This window comes from Strigops habroptila, chromosome W, assembly GCF_004027225.2.
Source record: "Strigops habroptila isolate Jane chromosome W, bStrHab1.2.pri, whole genome shotgun sequence".
Lineage (NCBI taxonomy): Eukaryota > Metazoa > Chordata > Aves > Psittaciformes > Psittacidae > Strigops > Strigops habroptila.
In genome coordinates this window covers 1927234-1950977 of record NC_044301.2, presented here as the reverse complement: position 1 = coordinate 1950977, position 23744 = coordinate 1927234, and the positions used below count along the sequence as shown (strand labels likewise).

At 49.9% G+C, this 23744-nt stretch overlaps 1 protein-coding gene across 2 annotated transcripts; it reads left to right on the top strand.

Annotated features, from left to right (window-relative positions):
- The first annotated feature begins 884 nt into the window (after nt 1–884).
- On the top strand, nt 885–21901 carry LOC115619190 (transcription factor E2F4-like). Of its 2 annotated transcripts, XM_030511235.1 has the most exons (10): nt 885–1034; nt 3470–3579; nt 4075–4236; nt 4755–4798; nt 7468–7529; nt 8189–8474; nt 10189–10380; nt 11897–11944; nt 21411–21455; nt 21786–21901. In XM_030511235.1, the coding sequence occupies exons 1-10, from the start codon at nt 894–896 to the stop codon at nt 21899–21901; spliced, it is 1206 nt and encodes a 401-aa protein (XP_030367095.1). In that variant the 5' UTR covers nt 885–893. The 2 variants fall into 2 exon arrangements, with proteins under 2 accessions (XP_030367095.1, XP_030367094.1); XM_030511234.1 differs by lacking the exons at nt 11897–11944; nt 21786–21901 and having other exon boundaries at nt 894–1034; nt 21411–21614.
- Nucleotides 21902–23744: the final 1843 nt, after the last annotated feature.

Here is a 23744-nt window from a genome sequence, read left to right as displayed (position 1 = left end):
GCAGAGGGCAGGGAAGCCCCCAAACTGTGCTTCAAGCAGTAGCCATCCCTCCCTGCCCAGCGCCTCCCCGGGGGTGGCCGCATCGTCCCGTTACACTGGAGCTGGCAGCGCGCTCGTCCTCCGCAGACATGCCCATGGTGTCCGGGCTGCGTGTGGCTAACAGGGCCAGGGCAGGGCTGCGCGTAGGAAGCTGCGGCCGTTTCCTCAGCCTCAAAGCCCCATTGTGTTCCCGCAGCTCAGGACGTCAGGCACGGGGGGCGGAGGGGAGGTGGGACACAGGGGAAAAGGCGTCGCGGCTGCCGCAGGGCTCGGGACTCGAAATCCCGCCCTGTGTGCCCCGGCCAGCCCCGCAGCACTGCCCGGGGGCGCCCGGAGCGAGGGGCGCCGGCCCCGGCCAGCGCTTCCACCGCACCGTGTCCGTCCATAGCGGGAGCACAGCCGGGAAAGCATCCGTCTGGGACAGCCAGACCACGGGCGGGCGCGAAGGGAAGTGGAGACGGAGCCTTATCGGCTGGGGATGGACCCGGAGGCGTCCCCCCGCCACAAACCGTCTTCCCCGGGCGCGGACCGGAGGATTTGCCCCCGCACTGGGACGAGTGATGACCACAGCGACAAACCCTCGGTTCACCCAGCGGGGCGAGGGCTGGGAAGTTCGGTGCGGGGTGTAACTGGTGCCGCTGGATGCGAGGGGAGGGACGCCCCAGTTTTACCCCGGGGTCCCCCGCGCCGTGCCCGGGGCAGGCGGTGCCTGCAGTGGGAGGTCCCGAACCCCGGTCCCAGCAGGTCCCCTCAGGCAGCGGTCACCGCCCCGCTCCCTCTCCGGAAGCTCCTGTGGTGCCCCGCGGCCCGGAAACGGAAGCGCGGCGGGGCTGGAGCCGGCGGGCAGCGGGCAGATGGCGGAGTGTGGGCCGCAGCCCCCCGGCGGTGGGAGCGGCGCGGCGCCGAGCCGGCACGAGAAAAGCTTGGGGCTGCTCACCACCAAGTTCGTGTCGCTGCTGCAGGAGGCCAAGGACGGCGTGCTCGACCTCAAGCTGGTGTGGGGCTGCCCGGGGGTGGGCTCGGCGGGGAAGCGGGCCCGAGGCACGGTTGGGGGAGGGGGTCGGGACTCGGGGGTCTCCGGCGGTGCAGGCGTCTGTGTGCTGCAGCGGGACCCTCGCTCGGCTCGTTCCGGTTTCTGTTCCTGCCCCGCACCAAGGTGCTGCTTGATCGTTGATACCATAAAGATCATAGAATCAACCAGGTTGGAAAAGACCTTTAAGCTCATCAAGTCCAGCCGTTGCCCAGCACTGCCAAGGCCACCGCTAACCCATGTCACTGAGGATCTCGTCTACACGGTGTGTGAACACTTGCAGGGACAGTGACTCCAGCACTGCCCTGGGCAGCCTGTTCCAATGCCTGAGCACCCTCTGGGGAAGGAATTGTTCCTCATCTCCATCTAAACCTCCCCTGGTGCAGCTTGAGGTTGTTTCCTCTTGTCCCATCCCTTGTTCCTTGGGAGCAGAGACCAGCCCCCTCCTGGTTCCATCCTCCTGTCAGGCAGTTGTAGAGAGCGATAAAGTCCCCCCTGAGCCTTCTCTTCTCCAGACTAAATCCCCCCAGGTCCCTCAGCTGTTCCTCATCACACTTGTGCTCCAGGCCCTGCACCAGCTCCATTGCCCTTCTCTGGCCCTGCTCCAGCACCTCAATGTCTCTCTTGTAGTGAGGGGCCCAGAACTGAACACAGGATTCAAGGTGCAGCCTCATCAGTGCCCAGTACAGGGGGATTATCCAGACCTATAAAGCCTCCTAGAGCTATAGAAACATGCCCACAGCAACTGTTTCTCCCTGCTGTGCTCTTCTCTCAGCACACAGCAAGAAGGAGTGTGATCAGATTCACCCCTGCCCAAGGTTGTCCCTGCTGCCCTTAGGCTGCCCTGTGAATATGCCTTGCTTCTGTGTTTTGAAGCTCTTTACCTAGAAGTAACTCTGTCTTTGTGGCAGGTACCATACTTAAACCCAGGCCTTTCCTGTAGGCGAAGTTCCTCTGCCGTGGGTTGTACAAATACCTCTTTATGTGGGTATGTGTGCAAGTACACTCTGACCCTTCGCAGACAACAGATGAGTGCCAGAAATCCCTGAAGATGCAAGGACTGGCGGAGTCTCCTGGCTGTAGAATTCAGTCCTCTCCTGTGCCAAGTTGTTGTCTCTTTGGATTTGGGCAATATTTTCCTGGTTAAAGTGTCCACTTAATTAGATTCGTATTGGTTAATGTGTGATTTGGTGAGTGATGCTATGAAGGCTGGAGCAGCTCTGCTCTGGAGACAGGCTGAGAGAGCTGGGCTGGTTCAGCCTGGAGAAGAGAAAGCTCCTTAAGGGGAGACCTTAGAGCAGCTCCAGTGCCTAAAGGGGCTACAAGAAACCTGGAGAAGAGGGGCTTTGGACAAGGGCCTGTAAGGACAGGACAAGGGGGAATGGCTTTAACCTGCCAGAGGGGAGATTGAGATGAGGTCTTAGGCAGAAGCTCTTCCCTGTGTGAGGGTGGTGAGGTGCTGGCACAGGTTGCCCAGAGAAGCTGTGGCTGCCCCATCCCGGGCAGTGTTCAAGGCCAGGTTGGACGGGGCTTGGAGCAACCTGGTCTAATGGAAGGTGTCCCTGCCCGTGGCAGGGGGTTGGAACTGGATGAGCTTTAAGGTCCTTTCCAACTCAAACCAGTCTGTGGTTCTATGATATGATCAGTTGTGTGGTGGAGGGTCTCCAAAGTCCTAGTCCGTTACTGGCAGTTGAGAGGGAACATCATTCCTGTGCTCTCTGGTGCCACTGCTGCTGTTGGTCCTGGCTGTGCTGGCACAGCATGCATTCTTGCAGTGCTGGGTTGCCATGCAGTAGTGGAAACAGGCATATCGGTGCAGTCTGGCATGTCCCGAAGCATGAGGGGAGGAATGTTGTATGAGCAAGGCAGGAAGTCCCAGGGCTGCTCCTAAGCTCCTGCCTTGCAGCCATGCTTATGCTCCTCCTGTCTTTCAAACAGAGGAATCTGCCTCTTGAAAGATGTTGATGTTCCATCAACCACATCAGATCCAATTTAGAAAAGACCTTTTGAGTGTTGACTTTGCACTATTGTCAGTCATGCAGACAGATCTCTGCATTCCTCTTCCCATCCCCATCTCTTCTACCCTGAAGGAGCACTGAATTTTCAGGCTGCCAAACTAGTGTCTTCTAGCAGCACTTTGGTGCTGTGGGATGGTGATTTGTGGATCCACCATGAGCGGGATGGCTGGAATTTGGTTTGTGTTTATTGGAGAAAAGGGACGAAGGGTCAGCAGCTTCTTCTTATGGTCATCATGATATTAGGAACATGGCTTTGTAATTTGAGGTGCTGGGACAAGAGAGGAATGAGATGGTGAGCAGAATGCTTGGCCAGGAATCAATCTGACAGGCAGGAAGGAGCAAAACATGAGAGTTTGGAGTGAAGTGTTTAACCTTTTTGCAGGCTGCGGATACCTTAGCTGTGCAACAGAAGCGACGGATCTACGATATCACAAATGTCCTGGAAGGCATCGGGTTGATTGAAAAGAAATCCAAGAACAGTATCCAGTGGAAGTGAGTGACAAGAGAAGGTCTAAATCGTTCACAGGTTCCTTCTAGGCCAGGTCTGAGTGACACCGGGGTTAAAATGCCCTGCTCAAAGCAAGGTTCCTCGGTGGTCCATGCATGCCGGTACTTCCCCCCAGCTGGGCTATGCTGATGGTAGTAATGAGGAAAGCTGAAGTACTCACAGCATGTCTCTTACAAGCAGGGCTGTTATTTTGACACAAACTAAGTATTTGCAGCACTTTGGGCTAGAAAAGATGCCTGTCATGGGACTGGAGATGGGGGAGAGCACTGTCAGTCTGCAGGATGTAGGAAGATGTACCAAACGTTGTAGTGCTGGGAGGTGGGGATCTAGAGCAGATACAGATGAGGCTATCTGGGTGATCTGGCCTTTGGCATGTAACAGGGGTGGCAGTAAGGGAGGTGGCAGCCTCTCTGAGAGGTTGGGGCTGGTCTGGGTGCCTGCAGGGCCTGATGCATGTCACTCTTTTTTACCTTGCCCAGAGGGGTGGGTCCTGGCTGCAACACACGTGAAATAGCTCACAAACTGATTGAGCTGAAGGCAGACATAGAGGACCTGGAGCAGTGGGAGCAGGAGCTGGAGCAGCAGCAGATGTGGGTTCAGCAGAGCATCAAAAATGTTACAGAAGACATGCAGAACAGTCAATATCCTTTGTGTGAACTGATTACTCTGTCTCCACATTCACTTGTGGGGCTGGGAAGCAGAGACCCGAGGGCTGGGTTGATGCCACCCTGCTCAGGGCAGAGGAGTGGTGGTGACCTGTTGCTGCCAGAGGATCTGCACTGAAAGGGTCAAGAGGCAGTGCCTGGCTTTGGAATTGGGGTAACTGTCTAGCCTGGGAACCAGCTTTCTCTGCGGTGCATGGCTCCTTGATTGGCTTTTTGAAGTAAAAATGTAATATTTACCATGATGAGAAAAGCGCTTCTCTCTGAGTCCCAGGTGCCACTTCCCTGAGTGCAGAGCTGCTCCTGTGGTTTGCCTCTCAGGATGTCAGCGATGACAAGCATGTAGCTTGCAGACCTCACCTGCAGATCACTTCAGAGCGTGGCACAGGGAGCCTTCTGGGAATGGTGTTTCTTGTGCTCAGGAAGGAAGCACCAGGTGCCCTTTGAGTTCTCTGTCTGCACAGGGAGCTGCAGTCTTTCTCCTTAACCTTGGAAACATTAGCATATGTGACACATGAAGATATCTGCAAGTGCTTCACAGGTGAGGAAATGGCATTCCATTGTAAAGATGTAACGCTGCAGTCCTGACAGTCTGTCCCAGCTGCTCTCCTCTCTTCAGGGAAGAGGAGACAGTGGACCACGGGCTGCCCAACAGCATCAGGTTAAACGTAGTGTGAGCTCTGATGCCATCCTGGGTTTGTGTAGCACTGAGTCGTAGCTTTCTTGTCACCATCAGAGCGGGCAGGTGGTTTCTGTTACAGGAACATAGCTGCTAATCCTAAGGAAGTCTTTTTGCTGGGTGTCACTATGTGAGTGTGCATGTGTTAAGTTAGAAGCCCTTGATTTTAAGGGCTTGGGTGGACAATGTTCTAATAAAAGGAAGCAAATTTTATTGCATTGTAGAAATCTGGGTGTAAGCAGGAAGACAGTATAAAAAGTGGTCCCTCAGCTGCATCATGCTCTCTACCAACAGGAATGCAAGAGGGAGGTAGTGAAGAGCAGGATGGAAGGGAATACACTGCTTGCTGTGATCTCACTCCTCCCTTGTGTACTGCCTTCCTAAAGCTGTGAGGTGCCTGTATAAAAAGCTGTATGTGTCTCTGTGGGGCAGAAGTGAAGAAAACCCACAGGAGTGTCTCTTTCTTTGCTATTGCCAATTCTAATGATAGCTGTAGGACCCAAACCAAATTAAATAATTCCCTGGTGGCCAGTGTGCAGCTTGGCAGCCTGCAGGACAACTGTTCTTGCTGTAGCAGTGTGGAGTCACAGCTCCTATCTGTTTCAGTGGACACCTCCCCTCTCCTGACCACGGGCAGCCTGCTTCTGCTTGCCTGAAGCAGAGATTGAAGCTGCTTATCCTGATCTCCCCCAGCCACGTGTAATCTTAACCTTGTCTGACTCTCCTCATCTCTTCCAAGCACTCTTCTCACCCTACACTTCATCAGCTCTTCTATTTTTCATCTTTGCCTTTGTGTGCTTTCCTTGTTCACCACCAGGCTTTATACTGCTCAAGTTCCTGCTGGTAATTTATGCAACCACCTCCTTTGCTTTACTGTTTCTTCTGACTGAAGCTAGCACTTTTGGGGGCAGGGATTGTGTTTTCAGTTTGACAGTGCTTGGAGCCAGATAACTCTTCCAGACTGTTCTGAGTTTACTGGAGACCAGCAGCTTGTTGCTTGGTTGATTGTTTTGCATTTTATTGCACCTGGTTTTTGTAAAGCGGTTGATATCTGAAGTCAGACCTCACCAAAACACACAGAGATTAGAGGACAGATCTGAATTCCTTCCAGAAAAGAAGCTTGATCCATGTTTTTCCATTGTCTGTTCAGTTTTCCTGTAGGAATATTCCTTACATGACTTTTGTTTCCTCTCCTGAGCATATGAGCCTTGCAGAAGTTCCTTGTACTGCTTGTGTTGTTGAACTGTGGTACAGGCTGAATTTCAGCTCCTGTTTTTTCTAATTGACAGCTATTGAAGTCCCTCTCTCAAAGTGAGTTAGGGCTTGAAGATTTCCATGGTTGGACTCTGTCAAATATGAATTTATTATTTGGATTAATTAAAAAAATAAAAATGGTTTTAGTGACTGGGAAACATAATTTTCCCATCTGTTGCTGTGATTGCAGAATCAAAGAGGAAGTGGAAACACACTGTACACCGTTTTGTGAAAGTATTTGGGATGTAGCTATCAAGAGAGGTACAAACACAGCACCTGTGTTTGAAACTAACAGGTCTTAAAGCTTGTGTCTTTGAGCTTTACTATGCATTTTTAATGTCTCTTAACAACATTTTTCTTAAGTGCAGATTTGTTAAAGGAATCCCATCTTACTGACAAAAGTCCTGTGGTATTTTGAATCCCTGTTGTTTTTGCTGATCTGACCTTTGATTGCCTGCCTGAAATTAAAGGCTGCGCTCCTCTGCTCTCCACTCTCTCCCATTGCTCTGGGGATCTTCTGTATTAATTATCAAGTGAAGCTTAATGCAGACTACCAGTGAAGTGCCAATACTAACCACACTGAAGCTGAAACATTCAAAGTGAAAGCTGCTAACTGCTCAGTCTGAGTGTCTAGTGTTCACAGCACTAGTACTTCTCTGTTCACATTTCTCTAAACTTGGATATGGACTGGAAGCTGCTTGCCTGTGATTGTGTTATTAAGGAAACAGGTCTTAAGGAGCTGCAGAACATGAAAAGGAAAGATGCTGTCAGCCTGGCTCCCAGCCCTGCATGTGCTGGGTTCTGTGCACAACTAGCACCAGGCAGCTCTCTTGCCAGTAGAGACTGGGGAGTGTTAGTTTTGGGTACTGGTTCTCCAGCGTGAGGTTGCTGTGCTGTTGGCAGCCTGGCTCCTCAGCCTAGTTCAACACCATCTCTCTGCTTGGCTCTTGTTTCTAATTCACATCTAAAAGCTTGTGACAGTAGGATGAAAGATCCTTCCTCTAATATTCAGATGTTCTCAAGAGTGAATTTAAGCCATCCCTTCTGAGGAAAAGAAAGTCCTGTTAAGGATGCCACTAAAACACTAGAATTGCTTTAAGAGAAAATTTGCACATTCTTTGAGCCCTGGGCAGTTGGGCACATTGGGAGCTGTGTGATATGCTTAGCAGCTCAGATGGGTGTAAATGGCAATCCTCTGGAGGGGGGGGGGGGGGGGGGGGGGGCTTCGAGGAGGGGCTCTTTGTCAGTGCTTAATTATCATCAGTCTGTTTCCACAGGAGACACCCTCCTTGCGATTCAAGCCCCATCAGGCACACGTTTGGAGGTTCCCACCCCTGAGGTGAGTGAGAAATGCATGGGCAGATTGCAGGAGTGTGCTTGCGTGTCTGTCGGGGCAGGGGTTGTTGCTGGATTGGCCAGGCTGGGAGTCAGAAGTCAGGGGTGTTAATGGAATTGGAGGAACTGACAACCCAAGGAAGGCTCCAGATACTAAATAATTGCCAGGAAACTTCTGTGGAAGTATGGGAGTACTTGCAGGAGCAGCAGAGGAGAGGATAGTCCTGAGAGTCAGGGGGGTTGTTTGTGGAACAGTGCTGAACTGTCTGGACAGCATGTCTTAGAATCATAGGATGGTTTGGGTTGGAAGGGACCTTAAAGCTCATCCAGTTCCAACCCCCTGCCACTGGCAGGGACACCTTCCACTAGAGCAGGTTGCTCCAAGCCCTGTCCAACCTGGCTTTGAACACTGCCCGGGATGGGGCAGCCACAGCTTCTCTGGGCAACCTGTGCTGGCGCCTCACCCACCCTCACAGGGAAGAACTTCTGCCTAAGACCTCATCTCAATCTCCCCTCTGGCAGGTTAAAGCCATTCCCCCTTGTCCTGTCCTTACAGGCCCTTGTAAAAAGTTCCTCTCCAGATGTCTTGCCTCTGCAAAATTCCTGTTCTGTTTGGAAAGGGCATTTCATGTATGGTTGTGTTTTGCTTTTGACTTTTCTCAGGGCCTAAGCGGGCAGAAGAAATACCAGATCCATCTGAAGAGCACAAGTGGTCCCATTGATGTTCTCTTAGTAAACAAAGATACTTGGAGCTCTCCTCCTGTTGTACTACCTGTCCCTCCCCCTGAAGACCTCATTCAGTACCAGGCATTTGCACCCTCAAAACCACCCATCCCACCACTCACCCACTTCCAGGAGGCATCTGTTCCCAGCAGCACCCAGCCCATAACACCAACACCTACCAGCACTCAGGAGCACAGCTCTCCTGCACAGAATCCCACAAGCACAGGTGAGAGGGAGGCTACAAGAGGCAGAAACAGGATGGGGGCTGACAAGGAGAGCGCATTCCTCAGCCTGGCCGGGGCTGGGACTGCTGGTCGTGCTGTCACCGACAGTTGGGAGAATAAAACTCCTTAACACCAATGTAGCATTAAGAAGCAGGCACTTCTTTATTGCAGCACTGGGTGCTAGGTGGAATTTCCACAAATCAGTCACACCCAATGCCAATTTCATCGTTACATTCATACACAAAAATTACAAGGTAGTACACTCCCAGTTACAATGATTGGTTAGTGATTTACATACAATTATATCTGCAGTGTCATTCTCTTCTGCTACTATGCTTGTGCAGGGGAAGGGTCTTCACTTGGGTGAGGGTCTTCTCAATCTGTGGGTGTGCTTTTTAGTAGTATAATGAAGGCAGTTCACTTCAGGACACCTTAAAAGTAAGTTTTGTTGCCAAGTTGGCCAGCTAGATTTCTACCTTGCCAGGTTGTCAAATAACTCATCCTATATACAATAGACCCTAGGTGCTTTGGTTATGGTCTAGAGAGTAAGGACTAAGGCTAGCATGTCACAGAGAACAGGGACTTCAAGCAACACAGCATCTAATTTCTAAGCTAACACAGCAACCCATGCTAACATAGAGGTGTCATGGTTTAAGTTAAGAAGTTAGCTTCTTAAACCAAGATGTTCTTATAGATAACTGCTTCATAATCAAACACAAAATATAGAAAGATTCAGTAAAACTTAAGATAATCTGCAACAGTGCAGTACTGTCAGCTCCTGGCAAAGGGGGCACCTCTGCCTGCTGCAGTGAGTCTCTTTTGTCTTCATTAGTGGGACTGGCTATGGTAATGGAAGTAAGACACTTGGCTTCAGGGGGTGGTACCAGCCTGAAGGAGCAGTTGTGGGGGAGAGACTGATCATGCAGATTGGCAGAAGTTTGTAATAGGGTCTTTTTGAGTCTCAAGTTCAACTTTCAGTTTGAAAAAATACTGTCAAAAATACTAAATTAGGTTGGTTGTGGCTTTGTTCAGCTAAATTTTGAAAGCTTCCAGCAGTGGAGATCCCCAATTTCCTTGGTGAGCTCTTCCAGGGCTGCAGAACCCACTCAGTGAATTCCTTTTTCCAGATACCTGGATGCTTTGAGCTGCATCTTGTGACTATTGTGCATGTTAATGTTGTTTGGCACCACTGAGTTGTTCTTAATTTTTGTACCTGCCTTTCTGGTAGCTGCAAGGTTCTGTTACATTGCCCTTAGACTTTTCTTTGCCTGACTGAACAAGCCCAGCTCCCACCCTCCTCCTTCTAGGCCATGTGCCCTATACCCCTGGCCAACTTGGTAGCCCTCAGCTGGATCTTCTCCACATCTTTCTTGAACTGGAGGATGGCCAAAGCTGGACCCACTATTCCAAGTGCAGCCTCAGCCCCGAGCAGGATAGTAATTTCCCTCAGTGTTCTGGCCATGTTTCTCCTGGTGTAGCTTACTACTTGGCTTATGTTAATTGCTGTGAGAGCATGTTTTTGGCTTACATGCAGCCTGGCACCATCACAACTGCTCTCCAGCGGAACTGCAGCAGGACCTGGGAGGTTTTGCTGGGTGAAAGTAGGAAGCCTTCTTCATATGCAGCTCGGCCAGCATTGCAATGAGGGTTGAGTCTGTGCTGCAGCTTGCTTTGGGCTGGTGGGAGATGACCTTCCTGCATGTGTCTGTGACTCAGAATGCAGTGTCTCAGCAGCAGAGTCCAAGAGCAGCGATGACTTTGATCCCATCGGGAATGCCTCCATGTCAGCTGGCCAGCCGGCCAGGTTGGATACCCAGCCGCAACAGTCCTCTGCCTTGCTGGACAGCAGCTCCATCCTACCCAGCCCCTCCACCTCCTTTGAGCCCATCAAGCCTGACCCCGCAGAGAGTGAGTATGCACCCTTGTTTCATGTGTTGCTCCAAAAGCATCCTGCTTGGATCAAGGGAAGGGCTGCTGGGCCTGGAGGAAGGAGCTGGACTCCATTCTGCCTTTGCTGCCAGCCACACTCTGCAAGGGATGAGCAGGCATTTCTTTGTGAGGGTGCTGGGGAACCTGGAGAGAAGGTGACTGTGTCTAGTGTCCTGCCACTTTCTGTGACCATAGAATTCCAGACTGGTTTGGGTTGGAAAGGACCTTAAAGCTCATCCAGTTCCAACCCCCTGCCACGGGCAGGGACACCTTCTATTAGACCAGGTTGCTCCAAGCCCCGTCCAACCTGGCCTTGAACACTGCCAGGGATGGGGCAGCCACAGCTTCTCTGGGCAACCTGTGCCAGCGCCTCACAGGGAAGAACTTCTGCCTAAGATCTCATCTCAATCTCCCCTCTGGCAGGTTAAAGCCATTCCCCCTTGTCCTGTCCTTACAGGCCCTTGTCCAAAGCCCCTCTTCTCCAGGTTTCTTGTAGCCCCTTTAGGCACTGGAGCTGCTCTAAGGTCTCCCTGGAGCCTTCTCTTCTCCAGGCTGTCAGTACTAGAAAATCTGCAAGGGACACTCGCATGATACACATCTCTCCTGTTATGTTTGGTATTATTCCCTTTCAGTCCTTTCTGTAGCACAAGGTCCAATTTTTGAGACTGCATGAAGCTATAGAACTTGCAGCCATCACTGAGAGCACCTTTGTAACTCTTGGGGAGTTTTCAGTAGTAGAAGAGCTCTCATCTCTCTTTTCCTCCTTTACTCATGAATACTTCCTGTCTTTAGTGGTCTTGTGGTCTTAATGATCTCGTAGTGTAGATTTGAGGAGCTCCTTGGTGTGCTTGGTGAGGTGAAATGGGCTTTAAAAAAGGAACATTAGAGCTGTATGCCAGGAAATGGCAGACTGGCCCAAGGGAGAGAAAAGCATCCTCTAGGTAAGATACACTGCTTTGATGTTTTGAAGCCTACCTTCACTGAAGAAACTCTCTAGGTTAGAGGGTTATGGTTAGAAGAGGAAATCTTACCAGTGCTTCTTTCACACTTCCGTGTGTCTGAGAAGTGTGAACTGTCCATCTTCATCTTGGAGTAATCTTAATTGTGGAATTAGGCCTTTGATGTGCATATGGTTTACCACATCCTAGCAGGCCTGCACTGCCTTTCTAAAGGCATGTCCTCATCCTACACAAGATAAATCAAGGGGGTGCACAGAAACTGACACCATGTGAGGCTTACGTACAGGCAATTACTCTAGAGCTGCTGACTGGGATAACATGTTCATGTCCTGGGGCTCCTATAGGTTTATTTTAAAGTGGTCAAGCTTAAGCATTGTGTTGCTTATCATTTCAGCAGAAATATGTGATATGGGGTGTGGGAGCAGAGCTCTGGATGCCATAGGATGATTTGGGTGCATAAGGAGTACAGTAGGATAGTAGGTAATTATGCTTTGTTCATGTAACGATGCGAACCATTTGGTTTGTTGTATTTGCAGTACTGGAACTTCCCAAAGAGCTGTCAGAGATGTTTGATCCAACGAGAGGTATGTTCACTCCCTGACCTCAGCTTTGTTCTGCACCCATCTACCCACAGAAGTGGGACAGTTTGTTTTATTCACTTCCTTTTGGATTATTTTGGGATGTGGTTTTGTAAGGTGCTTGTGGTCTTTGGTGGCTGCTGGCTGTACTCATAGTTAAGCAATCTTAAAATTGCTGGTTTCTGTATGTATTTTTCTGTCTTCGTGTTGCCAGCAACCTCTGCTAGAGTTTACCCTACAGCATGCACACGAGGGCTTTCCTGTCTCTGTGCCAACACTGATCTGGGCTCTGGCTGCCCGTGCTCTTTCTCCAACTCATCTGCACCATGTAGAAGAAAAATAACCATTAGTCTTGTTTCAGCTGTAGCCTGCCCAAGTATAATCCAAGCAAATACACTAGCGAGATAGTCTTCTCTCTTAAAAACACCTCTGGTTTTGGTGGTGTTGGTAATTTTGGAGCAATAGGGGAGGGGATACAGTTACTTGTGTTAGGAGTTCTGCCCCTGCCCAAGGAATGTCTGTGTGTTCCTTCCTAATGGCGGGATGGACTCAGGGCTAAGGGCAAGAGAGGTGAAGAAATTTGGTCTGACATAAGCCTAAAGTGTGAAACTCTTTTTATCTGCACATTTATTTCCCTTCAGTGCTGGTGGAATACTTTCTAGCCCTGCTGCTAGGAAGAGCCGAGCACACACCAGCACTTTTGTGGTGGTCCCAGGATATGTACAACAGCAGTCCTTAGTTAAGTGCTCTAGCAGTGCTTTGTGAGGAGCCCTGGGCTCTACAGTCAGCCTGGAGAACACCTTTCCTCCTTGCCCAGCACCCAGAGTGGATGAGCTTTTAGTAATGCCTGAGTACATCTGAAGAGTAATTTTGACTTTGCAATGTGAGACATAAACTGCTGCAAGGCCCCAGCCCATGTAGAAGATGTAACTTAACCCCAACTGACACTACTATATGGATACTATTAAGAAGATGTTTGCTGTCTACAGTAATTTGTGTTGCTTTATGGACTATTCTTCCCAGTTTGGAGAGGGAAGATAGAGATCCAGGAGTGAAGGACAAAACGGAGTCAGCAGCTATGGAGGCAAAGCTCAGGACTGTAAAAAAAGCCACACTACAGAGCTCAGAGAAATGGGCCTTGCAGCAAGCTCCATGCAGCCTCTTTACTCCCAGTAATCCCAGTAACGCTGCCCAGGCATTGGTGGCTGCTTTAAGGCAATTTAAGCTACAAGAGCCTGGAGTTCTTCTTTAGTATGTTGTATTGGAATTACTTCTTCTGTGTAGTTTTCTCTCTCATTTAAATGGGTGCTTAAGAACTGCTTGTTTTAAAATCATATTCTGGAAAAAACCTGAATTGCAACACACACATGTACACACCCTCCTGTATTACCAGCCCTGATCTAAGAAGGCAGGTTCTGCATTTAATTGTGATTTATTGAAGTTGGTATTAGTCCTGTTTAGTCATTTGGTGTTGGAATTCTTTCAGCTCATGGCACAGAATTAGACAGGTGGGTGCCTGTCCTCTAAGAAGTAGCCTGCTGTGGATTAGTGTCTTGAAAATGGGCTCATCTAAGTTTCTTTTGTGAAAGCTTAATTCAAGTGCAGGTGATATCAACTCAGGTTGAGGTAGACGTTCTCTGGGCAACCTGAGCCAGTGCCTCACCACCCTCACAGGGAAGAACTTCCTAAGATCACATCTCAATATCCCCTCTGTCAGGTTAAAGCCATTCCCCCTTGTCCTGTCATAGAATTATAGAATTGTTAGGGTTGGAAAGGACCTTAAGATCATCCAGTTCCAACCCCCCTGCCATGGGCAGGGATGCCTCACACGAGAACATGTCACCCAAGGCTCTGTCCAACCTGGCCTCAAACACTGCCAGGGATGGAGCATTCACAACTTCCTTGGGCAACCTGTTCCAGGCCCTCACTACCCTCACAGTAAAGAACTTCTTCCTTATATCCAACCTGAACTTCCACTGTGTCGTGGTTTAAGCCCAGACAGTAAGTCAGAACCATGCAGCTGCTTGCTTACTCCCCCCCACTCCTGGAGTGATGGGGAGGAGAATGGAAAGAATGTAACTCCCATTGGTTGGGATAAGAACAGTCCAGTAACTAAGGGATAATACAAAACCACTACTGCTACCACCAATAGTAATAATGATAAGGGATATAACAAGGGGAGAGAATATAAAACTAAAAGGGGAAAAGGAAAAGAAAACAATAAACCCAAGTGATACACAATACAATTGCTCACTGCCCGCCGACCGATACCCAGCCCGACCTAAGCAGTGATCTGGGCCTTCCGGGTGACTCCCCCCAGTTTCTATACTGGGCCTAACATGCTGTGGTATGGAATACCCCTTTGGCTAGTTCGGGTCAGGTGTCCTGTCTCTGCTTCCTCCTGGCTTCCCATGTCCCTCCTCCCTGGCAGAGCATGAGAGTGAAAAGTCCTTGATTGGAGTAAACATTACTTAGCAACAACTAAAAACATCAGTGTGTTATCAGCACTGTTCTCAGACTAAAGTCAAAACCACAGCACTGCACCAGCTACTTGGAAGCAGAAAAATAAGTTACAGCTGAACACAGGACAGTATCCACCCCTTATTCCATACCATTCACGTCATGCTGATTATCATGACTAGCACATATTTTCTTTTCAAAGCCCAGAGTGGTGGAGATGGGCATCTAGCTGATGGGCTATAAAAGTGTTATAGAGCAGGCAACAGCATATAATTGAGTTCATTGGTTATTTTCCCCCAAGATTAAATCCCCTTGAGGTACACATCGGACTTCCCCATCTTCCCGCATTACCCACCAAGTATATCTGGGTCCCTGAGCAAAAGGAACCCCAAAAGTGGGTTTGCCTTTACCTGAAGCAGGAATAACCCAGACTGTCTTCCCCAGGAAATTCTTTATGTGCACCACAGGAACTTTATCCCCCTCTAGAGTACGTAAAAGTTCTGATTGGGCTGGGCCAGCCCTGTTGGCAGATCCCCTGGTTTTGACCAGCCAGGTGGCTTTTGGTAAATGTGTATCCCAGTGTTTGAAAGTCCGACCACCCTCTCTGTGAAGAAATTGTTCCTAATCTCCAGTCTAAACCTCCCCTGGTGCAGCTTGAGGCTGTTTGTCCTTGTCCTATTGCTTGTTCCATGGGAGAAGAAACCAACCCCACCTCACTACAACCTCCTGTCAGGTAGCTGTAGAGAGCGATAAGGTCCCCTCTGAGCCTTCTCCAGACTAAAGCCCTCCAGGTCCCTCAGCCATTCCTTATCACACTTGTGCTCCAGGCCCTTCACCAGTTCTGTTGCCCTTCTCTGGCCCTGCTCCAGCACCTCAATGTCTCTCTTGTCATGAGAGGCCCAGAACTAGACACAGGATTCGAGGTGCAGCCTCACCAGTGCCCAGTACAGGGGGACAATCACTGACCTGGCCCTGCTGCCACACTTGTACTGATACAGGACAGGATGCTGTTGGCCTTTTTGTCAGCCTGGGCACAAGCTGATGTTCAGCAACATCAGTCAGCACCCCCAGGTCCTTTTCCACAAGCAGCTTTCCAGCCACTCTTTCCCAAGCCTGTAGCATTGCATGGGGTTGTTGTGGCCCAAATGCAGGACCTGGCACTTGGCCTTGTTGAACATCATGCTCTTGGCCACAGCCCATCGATCTGCTGGCACTAGAGCTCTTTTCCCATGTGAGCCTCGGCCTGGGATAGTGCTGGTCCAAGCTGGATGTTCCCAAGGCCCAAGGCCTCCCTTTGAGCCACTGCAGTTGAGCATGTCCCAGAGCCAGCGGGGCTTTTGCTAAACGTATATCCCAATGTTTGAAAGTCCCAGAACCCATTGCTCTCAGTGTAGTTTTTAACAGCCCATTGTATCGTTCAATTTTCCCAGAGGCTGGTGCATTGTAGGGGATGTGATATCCCCACTCAATACCATGCTCTTTGGCCCAAGTGTCTATAAGCTTGTTGTGGAAATGAGTCCCATTGTGTGACTCAATTCTCTCTGGGGTGCTGTGTTGTGGCGTATGAAAGACACGGACTCAAAGCATCTTCATGCAGCGAATCCCTTTATTGCCTATTCCTCTAGCTTTTATACCATTCTAGCAAAAGCTATCTTTAGCCTATTGCTCCAACTCCCATACCAAGCCATTTTTATCACATCATGTTTAGTTCCTGGTTTACAGTTTTTTTTCCTCAACATTCCTTGTCGTTTCACAAACAGTCCACAAATAACCAGTTCCTTATCTTTCTGTTCTCCTGCTTCTGACCACCTGGGTTGTTCTGCTTGATCACACAGTGTACTTTGCTTCTTTAACTCTTTCTTCTCCAGCCAAGCAGTTACTTCTCTTTGGCAATAATGAAATAGTTTCCATCCTCTCCCACACTGTGTAGCCACAAGACTTGTTTCTCAAGGCCCAGGATAGTGTTCTGGGCAGTGGCGTGGGGCACAGCATATGTTTCCAGCCATCCGGTGGTTGTTTCAACCATGGTAAGCACATGGCGCTTGCCTTGGCGGGTCAGTGGGAGTGTGATATAGTCAATCTGCCAGGCCTCTCCATATTTGTGCTTCAGCCATCGTCCTCCATACCAGAGAGGCTTTAACCACTTGACTTGCTTAATTGCAGCACATATTTCACATTTGTGAATAATCTGGGCAATAGTGTCCATTGTTAAGTCCACCCCTCGATCACGAGCCCATCTATATGTTGCATCTCTGCCTTGATGGCCTGAGGTGTCATGGGCCCACCAGGCTAAAAATGATTCACCCTTATGTTGCCAATCTAAGTCCATCTGAGCCACTTTAATCTTAGCAGCTTTATCCACTTGTTGGTTGTTCTGGTGTTCCTCAGTGGCCCGACTCTTGGGTACATGAGCATCTACGTGGCGTACCTTCACCACCAGGTTCTGCACCCGGGCAGCGATATCTTGCCACAGTGCAGCAGCCCAGATGGGTTTACCTCTGTGTTGCCAGTTGCTCTGCTTCCATTGCTGCAACCACCCCCACAGGGCATTTGCCACCATCCATGAGTCAGTAGAGAGAGAAAGGACTGGCCATTTTTCTCGTTCAGCAATGTCCAAGGCCAGCTGGATGGCTTTCACCTCTGCAAACTGACTCAATTCACCCTCTCCTTCAGCAGTTTCTGCAACTCGTCCCAGGGGACTCCACACAGCTGCCTTCCATCTCTGATGCTTTCCCACAATACTGCAGGACCCATCAGTAAACAAGGCATATTGCTTCTCACTTTCTGACAGTTCATTATATGGTGGGGCCTCTTCAGCACGCATCACCTCCTCCTCTGGTGACATCCCAAAATCTTTGCCCTCTGGCCAGTCCATGATGACTTCTAGAATTCCTGGACAACTGGGATTTCCTATTCGAGCTTGCTGTGTAATGAGTGCAGCCCACTTACTCCATGGCACTAAGTCAAGGTGCCATGCTTGACCTTGTGCTCACGAACAGAGAGGAACTGGTTGGGAATGTGATGCTCCAGGGAAGCCTTGGCTGTAGCGATCATGAGATGGTCAAGTTCGAGATCCTCAGGACAGTGAGAAGAGCATGCAGCAAGCTCACTGCCCTGGACTTCAAGAGAGCAGACTTTGGCCTCTTCAGGAACCTGCTCAGTAAGGTTCAATGGGATAAAGCCCTAGTGGGCAGGGGGGCCCCAGACTGCTGGTTGATATTCAAGGATCACCTGCTACGTGCTCAGGAGTGTTGCGTCCTGACTAGAAGGAAGTGCGGCAGGAGGGCCTGGAGACCTCCATGGATGGATAAGGAGCTGCTGAGGAAACTTAGAGGGAAAAAAAGAAGCTTATAGAAGGTGGAATCGAGGACAGGTGGCCTGGGAAGAACACAGGAACGTTGTCTGGGAAGCTAGTGACCAGGTCAGGAAAGCTAAGGCCCAGTTAGAATTAAATCTGGCAAGGGATGTGAAAGGTAACAGGAAGGACTTCTATAGATACGTAGCAAATAAAAGACAGACTAGGGACAATGTGGGCCCTCTCCGGAAGCTATTGGGAGAACTGGCTACTGTGGATTTGGAGAAGGCTGAGGTTCTTAATGACTTCTTTGCCTCAGTCTTCACTGACAAATGCTCTGACCACACCGCCCAAGTCTTGGAGGGCAGATGCAGGGACTGTGAGAATGAAGACCTTAGGCCCACTGTAGGAGAGGATCAGGTTTGAGATCACCTTGAGAACCTGAATGTGCACAAGTCCATGGGACCTGATGAAATCCATCCGTGGGTCCTGAAGGAGCTGGCAAATGAAGTTGCTAAGCCACTGTCCATCATATTTGAAAAATCATGGCAGTCAGGTGAAGTTCCCGACGACTGGAAAAAGGGAAATCTAGCCCCCATTTTCAAGAAGGGGAAAGTGGAAGACCAAGGGAACTGCAGACCAGTCAGTCTCGCCTCTGTGCCTGCAAAATCTTGGAGCAGATTCTCCTGGAAAGCATGCTAAGGCACATGAAAAACGAGGAGGGGGTTGGTGACAGCCAACATGGCTTCACTAAGGGGAAATCCTGTCTGACCAATTTGGTGGCCTTCTATGATGGGGCTACGGAACTGGTGGACAGGGGCAGCGCAGTTGATGTCATGTACCTGGACTTGTGCAAAGTGGTCGACACTGTCGCACACAACATCCTTGTCTCTAAACTGGAGAGACATCAATTTGATGGATGGACCACTCTGTGGATAAAGAATTGGCTGGATGGCCGCACGCAAAGAGTTGTGGTCAACGGCTCAATGTGCATTTGGAGACCATTAGTGAGTGGTGTCCCTCAGCAGTCAGTGTTGAGACCGATCTTGTTCAACATCTTTGCTGGCGACATGGACAGTGGGATTGATGCACCCTCAGCAAGTTTGCCAACAACACTATGTTATGTGGTTTGGTTGATATGCTGGAGGGAAGGGATGCCATCCAGAGGGACCTTGACACACTCGTGAGGTGGGCCGATGCCAACCTCACAAGGTTCAACCAAGCCAATGCCAACCTCATGAAGTTCAACCAAGCCAAGGGCAAGGTCCTACACCTGGGTCGGGGCAATCCCAGGCACAGCTACAGGTTGGGCAGAGAAGAGATTCAGAGCAGCCCTGAGGAGAAGGACTTGGGGGTGTTGGTTGATGAGAAACTGAACATGAGCTGGCTTCAGTGTGCGCTCGCAGCCCAGAAACCAACCGTATCCTGGGCTGCATCAAAAGAAGTGTGAGCAACAGGTCGAAGGAGGAAGGAGGTGATCCTGCCCCTCTACTCTGTGCACGTGAGACATCACTTGGAGTATTGTGTACAGTTCTGGTGTCCTCAACATAAGAAGATGTCATTGTTTAAGCCTAGCCGCTAACTGAGAACCACGCAGCCGCTCGCTCACTCCCCCCCTTCTTTCCTCCCCCCCACTCCCGGAGGGATGGGGAGGAGAATGGAAAGAATGTAAATCCCATGGGTTGAGATAAGAGCAGTCTAGAAACTAAGGTATAATACAAAACCACTACTGCTACTGTAAATAATAATAATGATAAGAGAAATAACAAGGGGAGAGAATATAAAACTAAAAGGGGAAAAGGAAAAGAAAACAATAAACACAGGTTATGCACAATACAATTGCTCAGCACCTGCCGACCAATACCCAGCCCGACCCAAGCAGTGATCTGGGCCTTCCAGGTAACTCCCCCCAGTTTCTATACTTGGCATGATGTGCTGTGGGATGGAATACCACTTTGGCTACTTTGGGTCAGGTGTCCTGTCTCTGCTTCCTCCTGGCTTCCCGTGCCCCTCCTCACTGGCAGAGCATGAGACTGAAAAAGTCCTTGATCGGAGTAAACATTATGTAGCAACAACTAAAACATCGGTGTGTTATGAGTCTTGTTCTCAGACTAAAGTCGAAAACACAGCACTGCACCAGCTACTAAGAAGGAGAAAAATGATTGCTACTGCTGAACCCAGGACAATTCTCCCTTCTGTTGTCTCTCCCAGCTCCTCTGTCTCCTCAAGTGAGTTGTCAACTCTGAGAGTTAAAAGACAATCTCACCCCTTCCATCATTTCAGATTTCGGTGAGCAGCTTCCCACATGGACTGGAATAGCTGATTTTACTCCAACTCCTATGAGAAGGGATTCTAATCCCTTCGTGCAAGAAGTAAGTGGAGAATCTTCTGTTCTCCAGGCTGAACAGCCCCAACTTTCTCAGGCTGTCTTCATATGGGAGGTGCTTCAGCTCTTGATCATCCTTGTGGTCTCCTCTGGACTTGCTCCAACAGCTCCACGTCCCTCCTATGTTATTGCCCCAGAGCTGGACTCTCCAGGAAGGCCATGCAGAGTTCAGCTGTGCAGTCTGTTTGGCAGCAGGCAGCCAGCGAATCTGCCAGGGCATATGGCTGGATTAGGCACAGCATAACTGTCGTCCAAGGGGAGCAAATTAGGAGGACAAAGGACACAAATGTGGAGGAGACAGGAGGTTCATTAGTCCTCCTGCTCCTGGAACATCTCATTTGTTTTTTTTTTTCCCCCTCTCTTAGCAAAGTTGGTGGGTAATTGAGGACTGTGAATATGGGCTTTACCAGCTCAATTTCATGTTGAAGAGTTGCCTGTGGAGGAGTTTGGGGCACCAGCTAGTGTGCCAGTGCAAGGGTAGGGCACAGCCTGTCACCTGAAAGACACTGGTGTATGGTTGAGCTAAAGCAGGCAGAAACCTCCTGCAGAATTTTTTGATGTAGCTTGTAGTGTCTGTCACCAATTTACCTTTGTCCATGGCAGGAGGCCCAAGCCTCCCTTCACCACTGCCTTCTTGTTGTGGTTTAAGCCCAGCCGGTAACTCGGAACCATGCAGCCACTCGCTCACTCCCCCCCTTCTTCCTCCCCCCGCTCCCAGAGGGATGGGGAGGAGAATCAGAAGAATGCAACTCCCACGGGTTGAGATAAGAACAGTCCAGTAACTAAGGTATAATACAAACCCACTACTACTACCACTAATAATAATAATGATAAGGGTAATAACAAGGGGAGAGGATACAATTGCTCAGAACCCGATACCCAGCCCGACCCGAGCAGCGATCTGCCCCTTCCGGGTAACTCCCCCCAGTTTCTATACTGGGCATGATGTGCTGTGGTATGGAATACCCCTTTGGCCAGTTTGGGCCAGGTGTCCTGTGTCTGCTTCCTCCCAGCTTCCCCTCCTCCCTGGCAGAGCATGAGACTGAGAAAGTCCTTGGTCAGAGTAAATATTACTTAGCAACAACTAAAAACATCGGTGTTATCAGCATTGTTCCCAGGCTCAAAGTCAAAAACACAGCACTGCACCAGCTACTAAGAAGGAGAAAAAATGACTGCTGTAGCTGAACCCAGAACACTTCTGCACACACTGTGCCTTAGCTGGAGAAGGGACAACAAGGGTGAGGAGCACCCTGGGAAGGGTGGGGAGAACTACAGAACAGCAGAGCAGGACAGCAGAGTGTGTGGCTTAACCATGTTTGTCTCTTTCCCAGAATGTATGAACTCTGAGCTACTGGAAGAGCTGATGTCATCTGAAGGTGAGTCTTTGAGCCTCCCCTTCATAGTGTGGCCTCTCCAGGGGAGGAAGACCATGCTGTGGGACTTCAGCCTTGCGGCTGCAGACTCACCCTCATCTTTTCTGGGCTCTGGACACAGCCTCTGTTCTCACTGTCTTGCCAGTCCCTGAGAGAGGTGTGAGAACCAGGAGAGCCTGTCTGTTCTGTATCACAAGGCTGATTTGAAGCTACCTCAAAGACTGTTACTGTGAGGTGGCCTCATGGCTCCACAGCTCAGTGCCTGTTGGCACCTCTTGGCTAGGTGTGGGAGTGCTGGGCTTTGTAACCAACCATGTGCTTCTCTTTCCCCAGTGTTTGCTCCCTTGCTCCGCCTCTCCCCTCCACCTGGAGATCACGACTACATCTACAATCTGGATGAGAGCGAAGGTGTCTGTGACCTCTTCGACGTGTCTGTCCTCAACCTCTGACTCCTCAGTGCAGCTGTGAGCCTCACAAACACACCCTTTTGTAACTCTCTGGAAAGTGTCCAGTTTTTGATTCCTTTTGTGCTAGAGCTCGATGAGTGAGCAATTCAGAGATGCTCTCATATGGACTCAGAACCAAGAGATGTGGACTTGCAGGCTGGGAAGCCTCCCTGTAGCTTCTTCCTCTTCCTCTTCTGCATGTGCAAGGTGCATGTGCAGCTTGCTCTGCTGCATCTCCCTCTCCACTGGATTTTGGGCCTTCCTTCAAGGGGTCTTGTGTTTTGAGTGTTCCTAGTTCACCTGTAGAGTTTACCCACATGCCTCTCCGAGCTTCCTCAGATCTGCATGCCTTGGTTTTTCCTGCACTCCCAGAGGCACTTTGCACCTCCTGGATACCATAAGCAGCCCTAATAGTGTGGTCAGTTCACAAGCCCGGAGGTAGTTAGCCAGATTTCTCAATGTGAGCAGGTCAGATGGGTGGTTGTATTTCTGAATGATGAAGAAAGAAAAAATGGTACCAAAGTGTCCATTTCTTCCAGTGACTCCAGACCAAGCCAATATGTTTTACAAGAAAAAGCACTTTTTTTTAGCCAGCCGTGCCTCCTAGTGGGACTCAGGAGTTGAGCATTCCTGGAAGGACCCAGTATCTGAGTCCTTCCCTGCTTGTGCATCAACAGGAACGCTGGTTCTGCTTTCCCCAGTCTGCTGAGGAGTGAGCCTGGGGTTCCAGCTCCTTGTACACAGCTGGGCTGTTCCTACAGGGCTAAAGAAGAGGTGCCAGTATGGTTCATTTTAATTTTTATTTGGTTTTGCCTGAGTGAAGAGATGTTGGAAAGGATAAGACTGCTCCAGCTGGTGCCTGTAAGGTATTCCAGGTACATCAGAGCCTGCTCATATTTGCAAATAGCTGTCTTCTCCAACCATTGCACTTGAACCTTCAACTGTCTAAAAGGTGACCAAGCAGTAACCATTCAGTAGTACTTTGCTGTGACAAGTTATGTAGGTGTTGTCAAAATAGTGCTTTCCCCCCACACACTTTTTCTCTCTCAGCATCTGCTCAGGATCAGGCTTTCTGTATATTTGGATTTCCTCCTCTAGTGTCCATACCCACACTCCCAGTTCCTGATCCTGTGGTAGGATCTTTACCTAGCGTGATGCTTTCTCTGTGTCATTTTTCCTCAAGATGTTCTTCCTTGCTTTGTAATGGAAGGTCTGCTATTGGGTTCGTTGAAGTGATCGGGTGGTACTAGTCTTGGACCCTGGGAAGTTTAGGTTGAGTAAAATGCCCTGATGGATTTGTGCTGTATTTTGCAAGCTCTAGCTTTGGTTTTTGGTCAGATCCTACATTTGTGTGTCTTCAGTTTTGCACATCTTCCTGCTGACATGGTGGCAGCAGCTTTCCTGCCTTTCCTCATCCACAAACCGTGAAGAGAGCTCCAGGCCAGGAGTGTGGCCCTTGCAGAGAGGGAGCTTGCAGCCATCCATGTAACCAGCTGATGTTTAACTTCTGTGAACCACAGCCAGCTGGAGCACCACCAGTAAGGAATGTCAAGTCTTCAGTTCCTGGAGCCCACAGAGGTGACAAGAGTATATGCCTGGGACCTGCATCCCTGAGGTGGCTCCTTGGGCCGTCTGTGTGGGACTCCTCCAGAAGAGCTGTTCCTCTCTGCAGCCCCATCCTCTTTGGGAAAAACCTGAAGAATCCAGGAGGAACAACGGGATGCTCTAGTTTGAAGCAGGCAACTGCTGCCAGTGAGGCAGCTGTGGTGTGGGACCCAGGCAGTGAAATTCCAGCATGCAGCCAGTCCCTGAACCTTCCCTCCTTGGCATAGAAGCTGGCTGGGAT

Coding starts and splice junctions, on each gene's coding strand:
- LOC115619190 (XM_030511235.1), top strand. CDS start 894: ATGGCGGAGTGTGGGCCGCAGCCCCCCGGCGGTGGGAGCGGCGCGGCG. Junction 4,237..4,754: donor GAAGACATGCAGAACAGTCA/ATATCCTTTGTG, acceptor AACCTTGGAAAC/ATTAGCATATGTGACACATG. Junction 4,799..7,467: donor TATCTGCAAGTGCTTCACAG/GTGAGGAAATGG, acceptor CTGTTTCCACAG/GAGACACCCTCCTTGCGATT.